The 15315-nt window shown below is 29.3% G+C and overlaps 1 protein-coding gene across 1 annotated transcript; it reads right to left on the bottom strand.

Annotated features, from left to right (window-relative positions):
* Window positions 1-4003: 4003 nt before the first annotated feature.
* On the bottom strand, window positions 4004-4555 carry LOC143568570 (uncharacterized). The gene has a single exon (XM_077054695.1). The coding sequence runs from the start codon at window positions 4553-4555 to the stop codon at window positions 4004-4006; it is 552 nt and encodes a 183-aa protein (XP_076910810.1).
* Window positions 4556-15315: the final 10760 nt, after the last annotated feature.

Below are 15315 nucleotides of genomic sequence, written 5' to 3'. Positions count from 1 at the left end.
CAACTCTTCCTTTCGTTGTATATTCCTTGGCACGCCAAACGATAACCACCAATCTTTCACCACTTATCGGCACGCCTTACGAGATTAACCATCATGAGGTAGAAGAATAGCAAACACCTTCTTGGTTGATACGTCGGTGGAATGTGGCACAAACTTTTAGGAAACGATGGCACGGAAAACGAGGAATCGGGCACGCTTTTTGAGGTGGATCGAGGGTTGGGTTCTCGGGGTTTAGAGAGAAGTTAGAGAGAGGAATGTATGTGTGATTTTGCTGTGAAATTATGATAACCCGAGGCTGCTATTTATAGACATTTTCTGGAAGCCCATTGCAGTACGCGACGGCCTCCTTGGCACCCGTCGCGTATCGCGACGTAGGCCAGGCCAGTCACCCTATAGGTCTGCCACGTGTCGCCACGTGGCAGACGGTGTGCCACGTGTTGACACGTGGCGGACAACGTGCCACGTGTCGGGACACGTGGCGAAAGGGGTGCCACGTGTGGACACGTGGTAGATCTTGTGCCAGAGGTGTCAGGCCACGTCATCGCGATACGCGATGACGTTGGCCTTTGATGATCGCGTATCACCGTTGACCCCTTCTAGAATGTTTTGACCAAGCCCGTAGCGGTACGTGATGGGCTCGTCTTTTGTCCCGTCGTGTATCGCGATAAAACAAGAAAACATGATTTTTTTCATTTTTAACCTTGGAGTTTGGAATTTGGGAGAATTGATCCTTTATCTTTGAAAGTTTGACATTTATGACTCGAAATTTCCGTGATGTTACATTATATAATAAAGTGTAGTTAGCCTTTAAAAAAAAGGATACGGTTTTATAACATAACGTGTGGTTTGTATCTGCTTTTATTGTGTTTGAATGTTTGAATATTACCTGTCAAATGTCTATTAATTTCATTATGATTTAATTTGAAAAACGTTTACAAGATCTTTAACGTAACACAAGAACACCAAAAGTTTGGAAAACGTTTACAAGTATCCAAAAGTTGAATCTTTTACAAAGTATTATATATAAAAAAAAATAAAAAATAAAACAACTCAAATTAAATAACCAATAAAACTATATCTAACAATTATAACATATGTTGCAACACGTGCAAATGAACACGTCGCACTTGTTAGTTCTGGTATTTACATGGTGATCTTCATCGATTTGAAAAGTGTATTTGCACAAACATGTTAGTTGTCGGCAATGTTGCAAAAGACGATATGCGGTCCCTAGGCGGCCGGCCTCCTTGGAGGGTGTACTCGGAGTACCGTGGGATTACTTGGAGAGTACTCGGACATGATAAATATAAGGAAAATTAACTTTTGGGTAATATATATATATATATATATATATATATATATATATATATATATATATATTTCAAATATCATAAGTTTACTAATATTTATAACAAAATAAGTGAATATCAATATAAATAAGAGATATACATTTTTAAACACTAAATTATTCTAAAAAATGTTAATCATTAATTAAAAAAATGATTTTCGTTCTTTAATATTATAGAAATACGAATAATGTTGTATTTTTTAAGTGAAAATAGACCCAAGTTAACCGGCTGGATGTGATTCTGACTAATGTTGACCACCTTTGAACAATTGTTAGTACCTAGGCGGAGTTAAAGAAACTCCCTTCGACGTCATACCTTGTAGCGAGTACTCGGCCTTGTAGACCTACTTTTACAACATTGGTTGTCGGAAGCTGTGGTCACTCCCATGATAAGTCTATAGCATAACATAAACAATGTCCCTTGATAATAAATGGGACATAACAACTTGATTTGATTTATAGAAGATTATTAGAAACTTAGGGATAATTTCATATATATATATATATATATATATATACCTCTTGTAAAATTACATATTTTCTCAAAATACAAGTTCTATATGCATAATGTATAATGCACTTCAAACATGAATTGTGAAAAATGCGTAATTTTACATTCTTAAGGGGATATATAAAATTGTCTCTTTATTATTTTTTTAAGAAAAAGAATATGATTAATTGTTGAATCATATATTAAAAACAAGCCAACATTAATGTTTTGCCCTTGTCATTTGTTAACTATTAAAAACTCACTATAATCTGCCCAAATGCTGAATTTGGGTCACGTTTCCAAGCCCATTTCCACTCAATAGTTAAGCCTGTCTTAACAAAGCAATCCATGACCCGAGCCTTTTTGAACCGGTCCATTTATCTGTCCAAATATTTGTCCTACACCCATTCCCCACCTAGCCAATGAGTTTGCCATGCAAGGATTAAATCTCCTTGGCCCAAAACCTGTGACGGCTCAGCTTTGAAGCGTCACCACCATTTTGCGAGTAAAGCGAGGTTCATATATCTAAACCCTAATGCAACCAACTCCAAGGGACCAAGGCCACCCAAATCTTTAGCACCTATAATTTTGTCCCAAGATCGAATCTTTTTACGTGAATTGTTTTTATGCAGAACTCATTTCCCGCCTAATTGGTTTATTATTTTTATTTCTGTTATGCAAATCTCATTTCAAGCCACTAAGTAATTAAGCTGATTCGTGGGTTTATTTTTATTATGGAAATATAAAACTTTTAACTCGATCTGATTATTTTGTAGTACGAAATTTGTTAATGTAGTTTAGAAAGTTCAAAGTTGTAATCAATAATTTGTTAATTTGTATAATTGTATATGTAGTTTGAAATTCGTAAACCCTTGCATATGAGTTAAATATTTATCAATTCGAAATCCAGTTTAACCCTTTTGATAAAGAGTTAAGGTCATTTTTTTTACTTTTAGTTAGGTTCAATTTGTTAGTAGACATGTATAACCAAAACGTCATGACACATGGAAAACATAACATGCAACTTAAAGCAACAACGTATTTGCACACCACATGGAAGACAAAACACACCACATGGAAGGTGTATGCAACGAAAATTATTCTTAGATCAATTAATATTAGTAATACTACTAAGTATTACCATTGTTTTACCCCTATGGGGTGAAGGTCAAAGTGGAAACCCAAAATACATTCCCTTCATACTTTTATAGTATTTATTGAATTTAGTTACACTATATTATTATAATTCTTAAAAGGTAAAAACTTTTATGAACGACAAATGTTACTTTCATTACGATTACACCAATGATTCTACTCTTTTGTACATGTCTGAAACCGAACCTTCCCTCTTAAAGACAACTACCTCTACCAAATAGACTAACCTTTACATTAGCACTTAAAAGGATAAATAATTAATGGTTTGAGATCACACACTTAAGGGTGGTGTGCCACATCTTTCCTCTTTTACCTCGTTGGCACATCATCTTTCCTAATATTTCCCAATCACTTTCTTAAAACGTTGAAACATTGATTTTGTTTTTAATTTCATAAACTATTTTCTTTTCAAATTATTTGGAGATCAATTTCTTTAATAATGAAGCATTGAGGTTGAACATTGAACATTAATGGTTGTACATGAAGCTTCGGCTTCCTCTGCGGGATGGCTTCCTCTACGAGATTTCTACACGCCCCCTCGACAACAATATTCCCGACTGAGCTTTAGTTCCAACTCACCCTCCCCGCATTGTTTCCCTAACCACGCCTTACGTACCCTAACATAGACACATTGTTTTATATCTACAACCACACGGTGAGTTTTGGTTTGGCGATATTGGTGTCGTCTCTATCCTAAGAGATGAAGGCTCGATCACGAAATGTAACACATTAGATGGATTTAAAAAGTAGTTCAAAACAAAATATATATCATCAATTGTAAGATCGTAATAATATCAACATATAGTTGATTGTTGACAACACGGTAGGAACAAGAAAAGATTTATTTATTTTTGAATCACCAACGAATAAAGTCTGACTATCCGGAGTAATCCAGTGAGAAAAGATTTATAAATCGATTATATTATAAATATGAAACATTATCTTAAACACACACGATTAATTAGTATTTGATGCATCTTCTCTTTAAAACAAATCATAAAGTACTAGGTTTAGGCTCCTCTTTCATTACTACACATAAGGTTGGCCAATAATTCAGCTAGCCCACAAAACTCTAGAGTAACAATGTTACTAGTGGTTATAAACGAATCATGAGCCCCGTTGCAATCCACAATCGATTGACAAAGTCTAACCGCGTCTCCAGCATTATGAATGTCGTAACCGATCAAAGAACACTCACTTTCGTTTAGACAAAACTTGAAATTTGAAATCACATTATTATACGAATTGATGCAATATTTTAGAGACTTCAACACAGCTGGAGGACCAGTTTTCACTCCAAGGAAGTAATCTCGGGTTGCTGTCGAGTTCTTTGCTGCCACATCGACAGCAATCGTTGTAAGGGTTGTTATGTTTTTTGCAAACTTACTCCTTTCATCGGATTTTAAGACCGCCAAGCAGAAATGCTCGTGTCTTAGTTTTTTACAAACATTGTGAACCAACTGATACGGTTTAGGAACGTTGCAGGGAGCAGCATTCGGTATTACAATAACCGAAACAACCAAGAAAACGAAAGCGATTGATGAGGATGACAAATATGGCATCATTACAAGTAGAATGCTTTCTAGTAGGAAAATGGGTTATGGTTATGAATGAACTATAGGTATGTATTTATAACTGATAAATATTGGTTATTTTGAACAAAAATATACCTAACTAAAGCACATTTTCATATAAATCAAATGTTTGAAATGTTGAAATGTGCTTATGATATATTTGTGCTAATACTCTCGTTTTATACAGCTATATTACAATAGATTATTGTATATTTCTCTAACCTAAATATTCATTTACATATTTTCGCGCGAAAAAAACACATGAAATAATATTGTTACACATGAAAGGGTTTGGATCAAATACAAATGAAATTGACGTGCTAAACGTGAGAATCAAGTAGAGTAATTATATATACAAGTAGAGTAATTATGTAATTACTCTATGATAATTACTCTATGCTGTAATTATATAATTACTCTACTTGATTTTCACGTTTAGCACGTTAATTTCATTTGTACGATAACCTTCCCCCACATGAAATAATAATATTTACGGATGAAGTTAAATAATTATGCGTGAAGAAAAGTAATAACACTAAATAAAGGTAATTACGTATGAAGAAAATTATGCACCTAATAAAGCAATAATTATGTGTGACGAAAAGCAACCTATAATTCTTTTTCATTATTTACATTTTTTTCACCGTGTTTTTGTTTTAAGTGGAATTAAGGGTTATGACTGTTTCGTACACTTATATGTATATAACCAACTTTGACCAAGTCAGCCCTTGCTTAAGCCGGAAACACGGTAACTATCCCGACAATTTTATTAAAAAAAAGATCTTAGGTTTTGGATGCTTTTCATCGTAACAAATCATAAAGTAGGTCTTGGGTTCAAGGGGTTTTTTTTACCTATAGATGGGTACATTTCTTCATGAGGATGGGATAGGGATGATTGGTAGGTCAGTGGCATGTCAATGATCTAAATTAAATGTTCAAACTAATAATAATAATAATAATAATAATAATAATAATAATAGGATTAACTTCTTGTTTCGGAAAAGAAAAGGTTGGCCAACGATTCAGCAAGTCGACAAAAATTAATCTTCAGTGACATTGTAACAAGAAGTTATAAACGAATCACGAGCCTCGTTAGAATCCACAACAAATTGACAATGTCCAACCAAGTCTCCAGCAACATGAATGTAATACCCGATAAAATCACACGCACCATCGTTTAGACAAATCTTAAAGTTTGGTATCACACTAACCAGGGCCGTCTCTGAAAATTCAAAAAAAATTTAGGGCCTGGGACATGAAAATCTAAAGGCCCTAAAATACATACTCAATAACTCTCCTATAATAATAATAATAATAATAATAATAATAATAAACAAAACAAAACAAAAGTTCTTTATAGCAAATTGATCTAACTAAAATACTTAAATGAATCGTAATGCTCTTTTAGCATTTTTGGAAGCAAAACCCTCGATTAACTATTTGTAATTCATGATCTTCATCGACATGTACATCTTTTTCTTTAGTATTAGAACTTTGAGGTTATTTTTGGAAAAACGTATGTATCTTCGTATTCTTCACGATTTGTGTCTTTCTTAACTTTTCTTTTATTTTTCTCTTTTTATGTTTTTGACTACCGGACAAGTGTTTATACTTAGGAGACATAATTTCTAAAAACAAATATTAACATAACTAATTAGAAGTGTTTAGACTTAGAAGACATAATATTTAAAAAAACAAATATTAACATAACTAATTAACTATCAAGTATCAACGGATAAAAGTTACATATATTAAAGTTAACAAATATGAAATTATTTAATATTAAAATTAATATGAAAGTTAACAAATAAGTGAATAACAAGTAAGAAATTAAAAACTACATATGTAATAATTATTAATTAACCTCACGTCCTCACATATTTTGCTGTTTGCCTTCCTGGAAGAGTAGAAGACCAATGATGAAAATGGAAGTTATGGAAAAAACGAAAGATCTTTTCTGGGTCTTTAAAACAAATGAGCCCATAATTCATATATACAATTTAAAACCTATGGGCCCTTATAGGGGAGTGGGCCTGGGGCTTGAGCCCAACCTGCCCTCCCCTTGGGCCGGACCTGACACTAACATACGAATCAATGCAATATTTTAGAGATTTCAACACAACCGGAGGACTAGTTTTCACTTGGAGGAAGTAATCTCGGGTCACTTTTGAGTTCTTTGTTGCTGCAGTGACCGCGATGGTTGTAAGGGTAGTAATATGTTTTTTTTTTCAAACTTTCTTCTTGCATAGGATTTTAAGACCGCCAAGCAGAACTCCTTGTTAGGATTGTTATAATATCGTAGTTTTCGACAAACCTTGTAAACCAACTTGTATGGTTTGTGAACGTTGGCTGACAAAGTTACTTCATCTTTTCTTCAACACCATGATTGCCCATTCTTTTCGTGCGGGTTATTGTTTTTTCTTGAAGTATGTTGTTTCTCTTCATGTGAACCTGTAAATTCTTTCACTAACGGATAAGTGTCATCGCTAAGATAATACCCATGCTCATACTCAGGGGCGGATCATATCACGGGCCAAGGTGGGCCTCTGCCATTCAGTTCGTTTAGTGGAGTAAATTTTTTCATAAAGTCATATATATATATATATATAGAGAGAGAGAGAGAGAGAGAGTTCGACCCATCCATATTATTTTTGTCCGGCCCATCCATATTTGTTGTGTCCGGCCCACACTTGATATTTCTTTAGATGAATTCCTTAAAGCCGAATAACGGGAAACTGTTTACCTAATAAGCGTAAAGAAAGCCCCATATATCCAGTTAATTAAAACAAAAAAAGCCCAAGCCCAAGTTATTTTTAAACAAAAAAACTAGCAATAAGTCCATACTCCCAACCCTAATCAAACAACCGAAGCGGAAGGGTGTTAGTCTGGGCGCCAAGGTGTGAAAAATAAATCGAACAGAAGTAGAAGCAAGCCGCTTGAAGAAGACTTAGACCACTAGACCAGGGTCGAGTCACGAGTGCCTACATATCACAATTCAAACATTAGGCAGGCAACAAGTTCGGTGTTTTTATTTCCGATTTGGTATGTTAAAGCTTAAAATTATTGGAAAAATTAGTGCTTGAATTTGGTCTCCTTCATGAATTAGGACAATGTGTGTTTGATTATGTGTATTCGATTTTTGAATTTGAACTTGAGCCTTGATGTACTCATCTTTCCCTAAATATTGTCTTTGTTTGTTTAAAAAAATGTTTTTTTATGTTTAAAATGGTAAGTTGAATGATTGAATCGGTGTTTTAGTTGAATGACTGAATATAGAGCTTTTTATATTTTGAGCCGATCTAAATTGAACCGTGTTGTCAACCCGAAACTTAGAAGTACGTAGGAAAAACTTTTTGTGTTTCGTGACTTTCAACCAATTCATACTAGATGTTCAAGATCCGCCACGGCTCATACTCAACCTCGTTAGCATAAAGCGACTAACAAGGTGCACTTCCATCAACAATGTTGTCAAAGATAGGCGACTGATGTATAACACTATTATTTGCATCAATCACATCAAAGACATGCCAAATCCACTAATCATACTACTAGTGTATAATCATACTAATCTAGTATTATTATTTTTTGGTATCTAACCGACTAACCGCTTTGATAATTTCCATTTTTTTTCTTTGCTGAAAAGTTAAGAAAGTGCCTATGGCTTTGGTGTAAAGTTGACTATTTTCAACGAGTTTAATTAATGAGTTTATAATTATGTTAACATACATTTTTTGAATTACCTGGATTTCAAACTTCAAAGATCGAATTGTTTCACACGTGTAATATCGTAGATGATGAGCTACAGACTAGAGTATGTAAAATACAACTATTTTAGATTATGTATATTGTATAAGATATATGATAGTAGAATTTCAATACCATATCATTTTGGAACTGTTACTTTATTTAATCAAAGGATTATATTTTTATAACGATGATTTTGATGATGGGTTACTAATCTACCTAATTATCTTCATTCCATCCTTAAAAGAAACTCATCATATTTGAAAAAAAAACTCTTGAAAACAGTAAAGTGAATAAATATAAATTGTCTTGAATCAAAATAATAGTAAGTTAATTATGGTACTCCATTCATATTTGATAGGCCAATATTTTAGGTATGGAAATTCCAAAATTCTTATCACAATTCTCAAGTTCACACTCTGAATGGTAAATGATATAGAAATTCATTAAAACGTACTCGATACAAATTTGGGAATACTAATAAAAGCAGAGTGCTATTACCTAGGGCCGACTTTGAGAAAACAAAATAAATTTTGGCAGAGACGAAATTTTTTTAGGCCTTAGGTAAAATGAACATTCTGTTGGATTTAAATAATTTAATTTTAAATGAGTTACTTGATTATGATTTGAGTTGTGTAAAAAAATTTTGTATAAAAATAAGCTTAAAAATTCTCAAATAAGACTAAAATCTACAACCTTTTGATTAATGTCATACCCCTATACAACTAGACCAAACTAGTGGTTATGTAATTATGTTGAAACATTGATTATATATATATATATAATTATATATATATATATATATATAGGGGAAAGTTAACGTACAAATGAAATTAACGTGCTAAACGTGAGAATCAAGTAGAGCAATTATATTTATAAGTAGAGTAATTATCATAGAGTAATTACATAATTACTCTATAATAATTACCCTACTTGTATATATAATTACTCTACTTGATTCTCATGTTTAGCACGTTAATTTCATTTGTATTTGATCCAAACCCTATATATATATATATATATATATATATATATATATATATATATATATATATATATATATATATATAGAAAATGGTTCAAATAAAAAGAAAGAGTTTCTTAAGAATGGTAAGAACCAATAGATTTTTGACTAGTGACATTACAACCAATGGTGAAAGAACAATTTTAAGAAACTATGTCGGTTATAGTGATGAAAGAGTAATTATAGAAAACTATGTTGGTTTTTGGTAATTTTAAATCTCAACCATTGATTAGCATGATCCAAAGGCTATGATTTATTCCTAGTCTTCCTAGGAAACTACTTCTTTTTAGTATAATCCTCCCCTATATAGAAAAGAGTTAAAATAAAAATACATAGTTTTGTAGGAAGAGTAGGAATAACACAAAATTTAGAGTTAAGAAACTATTTAGCATAACTCCTTAATCATAGGAAACTATTTGATAGTTTAAAAACTACCAATCTCAACCATTAGATCATAAATCCAATGGCCTAGATTGATTCTTACTCTTCCTAGAAAACTATTTCTTTTTATTATAACCCACACCTATACATATAGGCCATTGGATTTATGATTTAATGGTTGAGATTGGTAGTTTTTAAACTATCAAATAGTTTCCTAAGATTAAAGAGTTATGCTAAATAGTTTCTTAACTCTAAATTTTGTGTTATTCCTACTCTTCCTACAAAACTATGTATTTTTATTTTAACCCTTTTATATATATATATATATATATATATATATATATATATATATATATATATATATATATATATATATTTCATAAAAAACAAATATTTTTTTTAAAAAACAATTCGGGCCTAGCGGGGTGTCGGACTTGTGGCCTTCTACTACCCTGCGACCCTCTAAGGCCGGCCCTGCTAATACCGCCTTTCACCAATACCGAAAATGAAAAAAAAGGTACGGATACTAGTACGAATTGACAGTGTCGGTATAGTACATGTATTCGGAAGAAGGCTTATTTCTACCATGAGATGTGAATCTTCCAAGGCACATTAGCATGGCGTAGTCTTCTAGTTCGAACCGAGGTTTTAAACCAAACTACCCCTAAGGAGGATGGATGGGACTATTCAACAAGTTCCGTAGATATTATTTATGAATATTATTTCTATCAAATAAATTAAATTTGTTAACTTGTTGATACTAAATAAATGAATTAAATCATCAACGAAGAGGATTTGCTCTGGCTACAAAGATATTTTAGTTCGTCAGGTTGTCTTTGTCATATGATTATGTTATATTCGGAGGAAGAAAATAAATTGTTTGTAGTCGAAAGAAAAAAAATATTTATTTGATAGGGCTTCCTCCTGTATACAATATATACACCAATGAAGTCGATATTAGTAGTTTAGTACGTATATATCTGAATTCGTCAGTTTATCTCTCGAATTTGTTGTTTGATAAGAAATATTATGTCACACTCAAAAATGATTTTCATATCTTCTACAATCATCACCAAGTGAATGATACATTTTTTAATCTACTTACATAATTTTCTTCTACGTATTACTATTATAATTACTAGTTACTAGATAATTAAATCGAAAAGAAACATACTAATACTAACACTAATACTAGTACTAATAAAACAAAAATAATAAGGATAATGTGTCCAAACCACATTTAATTTGTAACTTAATAATTTCCAAATCTTCTTAATTCATGATATCCATAAATTATGGGTTTAATTAGTATGACCCATTAGTTGTAACCCAAATAAAAAATGGTATTAATGCAATCTATATCACAATAACTTTTACTAATTCATTACATCTAATAATTTTACTATTAGATATAAAAAATTGACCATGATTTTTTAAAAAAACATATAAACTATTGAATATCTATAACAAGTTTAAAATCAAACAATCTAACTATATTATTAAAGCAATAGGCTTTAAGTTCATATCCCACCTTCCTATTGATTGATTCTCATACTTTCCATGCATATCAATGCCTTCTCTAATTTTCAACTTAATAAAATAAATCAATAATATATAAAAATAAAATTCATCAATGCTATTAAAGTATTATCTTTCCTCTTTCATTTAATGTCTAATTTTTCATTTTGAATATTCTAATTAATGTAATATTTTAAAATCGTAGCTATAGTTTCGAAAACCAAATATTCAAAATTTCATTTTGAATATTTTATTATTTTTGGTTGATTTCATTCACCACATTTGTTAATTTTTTAGATAATATATAATATATAATTTAGATAATTATTTGATATTTCATCAATAGAAGAGATTACGGACTTAATATATAGATTACAGATAATATATATATAATATAAAGAGATTACGATTTAAAATATTAAAAATTTGTTAAAATAATATATTTATTTAAATTTATCAAATTCATAAAGTTGTAAAGGTTTGTACCATTCATGTTAAATTTAGGAAATGATGACCCATGTGATTAAGGAAATGGTTTAATTACGGAATTTGTAATTTTGAATTAATTATTATATATTCTTTGAATGTAATTAATTTATAATTTTGAATTAATTATTGTACAAATTATGGTGTAAATTTGAATATAAATTTGAATTAATTAACAATCATTAAGTTTTACTATAATTAATTCATTTGACCCATTGACCCACTGACTTAATTACGGTAATTAATTAAGTTTTAACAATTATAATACAAGTTCATTGACTTATTATTGTTCAACAATAACAATTGAGTTATAAATCCATTGTTGACCCATTGACTTATTATTGTAAACATTGACTTATAATTACGATTTACTAATTAACAATTGAGTTACATATATATAATAAAATTAGTAACTTTTATTTTCACACCTTATATGAATTACATTACATAATATATGGTGTTATAATTGATGATTAATTATATTATTGTAAATAATATAATTAGTAACTTATATTTTTACATTATGTAACATTGCATTTTAGGAAATTAGGCGTTTTAGAAAATTCAAAAATTTGGAAATATATTATTTGTATTTCTAATCTAATTATGTAACATTGCATTTTAGAAAATTCAAAATTTGAAAATCCATTAATTACGATTTCCCTTCTATTCGTTTTTACTATAACTTTTTTAAAATTTTTTGAAATTTCCTAAATTTATGTTTCTAATCAATTACCTGTATACATTCCTTCTATAATTCAGTCTACCCTAATTCATTTCGTATAAATACTTACATTTGAGAGGCTAATTCTTTCACTATCAAAGCCTCTTTAGTAAAAACGATTAGCTTTGTGCCAAGGTTTTTACTTATTGTTCTTTATATATCTTTCATTTTCATCTTTCATTTTTTTGCTTAAAAGTGTTATTGTTCCTAAATGATTTTTTTGTTTTTTTAATTTTTTTCACCACTAGCAAGATGGAGCCAACAAATATCACCATGTTTAACAAATTGGATGTTCTTAACAGTGTGTGTATCCTAAAGGTGCGTATTTTGAAACTTTGGTGGCTGAAGGACAACTCAAAGCCCGGGCAATATTGGTCCATCGAAATGATTGTTCAAGACGAAATGGTATTTTTAACACATTCATTAATTTACTATATTATTTATACAACTTTTTACTAATCTTAATAATAATTTGCAGGGCAACAGAATGCAAGCCTAGCATTCCCAAGGTTTTGAGATATACGAAAATATTGTTGATTTATTTTCTTATCGAAATTATTATGTTAATTATTCCGATTACATCCATTGATAATTCTTACTAATTTGTTTTTTAATAGTTCAGTATATCTAACATTAATTTTTTTTAAATAATTTCAGTTTATGGCGGCCCAAATTGGTAGATTGGCTAATTGCATTGAAAAAATATTTGATGGAAAGTAGTTTGATTATGTTTGTTTTGGTCATTACTAATGTATTTTAGTTATTAATTTTCTATCATTTTTTATTTTATGTAGCTTAGACAATTCATGTAAATTATTTTATTTTTATATGAATAACAATCTTTATTTTTTCCATGTTAAAGTTTTTGAATCTTATCTTGAAAGTTTTAACAATTATTTGTTGAACTTCCAAAAAATCGAACGTTTTTTATAATAATATTTACAATTATCTATTTTTGTTTTCAAAATTCAAAATTGACCATTATTGCAACAATCTTTTTTTAGTTTTTAGTAGTATTCAATCTCAACAAACTTTCCATATTTTATATTTTACCAAATTTTAATTAGCATAAATGACATATTTAATATATACCGGAAATTTTAAATAATTTACTTTTGATAATACTTGAAAGTTAATAAGTTTTGTATTAAAAAATTAATTTATTTGACCAATTTAATATATGGTGTATTACTTATTTCAATTGTATATTTAGAAAATCTTATATATTTACTATAATTGTTTATTTATTTTAAAATATTCATCATCTTTAATTTAATGATGCATTCTAATCATTTATACATTAATTTATTTCTATTTTTAAGAACCGAATTTGACCACTCTTTTTTAATTTTAATATTCTCCAATCTCAATAAACTTTACATCTTTTATGTTTGACCAATTTTTAATTAGGCATAAATGTCAAGAATTACCGATTCGTCTAAATTATTCTGGTGAAATTAAAAAATAAACTAATAAACTAAATAGAAAATTAAAACTTTCCATCTTTTATATTTGCCTAATTTTTCATTAGGCATAAATGTCAAGATTAATGTATGAAATTGAAAAAAGAATTATCTAATGAATTTATTGTTAAATAAGTTAATGATGCTAGAGTTTTGACAATAATTTCGTGATAATTAAAAAAAGTTAATAGTATATTGTTTAGTTAGTAAATTTATAACAAAATGGAAAGTTTTTTATAATAATATTTACATTTATTTATTTTTGTTTTTCAAAACCGAAATTGACCATTCTTGCAACAATCTTTTGAAGTTTTTAATAGTTTTCAATGTCAAAAAACTTTCTATCTTTTATATTTGACCAATTTTAATTAGCATAAATGACAAATTTAATGAATACAGGAAATTTAAATAATTTACTTTTGATTTATACTGAAAAGTTAATATGTGTTATATTAAATACACATAATTTTGAGCAACTTAATATGTTGTTAATTACTTATTTCAAATTTATATTTGAAAAATCTAATATTCACTATAATTGCTTATTTATGCTAAATAATCATCATCTTTAATAAACAAATTTGACAACTCTTTTGTAGTTTTTAATAGTCTTCAATCTCAACAAAGTTTCCATCTTTTATATTTGAACAATTTTAATTAGGCTTAAATGTCCAGATTAATGTATACAATTGAAAAAAGAATTATATAATGAAATTGATTTTAAATAAAGTAATGATGTTAAAGAGTTTGAAACATAATTTACTTTAGATTGCAGTCAATTTAACAAAATTTTAATTAGGAAATGACTTCTATGTAATAAAAGTAAAATTAACCGATTTAATTTTAACTCATAATACCTTAAAAACTTTAGCTGTATATTTAATCAGGATGTTATGGTTTATTTTGTTTTATAGATTGTGAAGCAAAATGAATTTGTTTTTTTTTTTGTAAAATATCGAAGAAGTTAATGGTGAGCTAATATGATTATAACATGTTCGTATCTTCATTTTGTTTTTTTAATTTAGGTATATAGTAAGTTTGTGTAAGTATTAACTTTTTTATGTATACAGTCTAAATGTTTAATATTTTGGTTACAAACTTATGTTATATATTTTTGTTGGTTTAATATGTTAGTTATGAAATTTTATGGTTGTCTATATGTATATGGTTGTTTATATGTTTTCACCCATGTGTAACATGGGCTATTATTCTAGAAATATATTGGTGGGTTAGATACTTTTACGTAAGTGAATTTCTGATCATCTATGTGAATTCAAGTTAGCTGATAGTCTTCATATCCAGTAGAGTAAGTTGTGTTATTGTTGTTTCTTGTGTAATATTTCTAATTTTCATGTCTTTAATATATTTATGAACACCAAATATAAATAACCTACAATTTTCACTAAAG

This window comes from Bidens hawaiensis, unplaced genomic scaffold (assembly GCF_021521415.1).
Source record: "Bidens hawaiensis isolate Kalapana, Puna unplaced genomic scaffold, B.hawaiensis_p1.1 tig00024014_1, whole genome shotgun sequence".
In the NCBI taxonomy this organism is placed as follows: domain Eukaryota; kingdom Viridiplantae; phylum Streptophyta; class Magnoliopsida; order Asterales; family Asteraceae; genus Bidens; species Bidens hawaiensis.
This window is presented reverse-complemented; position numbering and strand designations above follow the sequence as displayed.

Coding starts and splice junctions, on each gene's coding strand:
- LOC143568570 (XM_077054695.1), bottom strand. CDS start 4,555: ATGCCATATTTGTCATCCTCATCAATCGCTTTCGTTTTCTTGGTTGTT.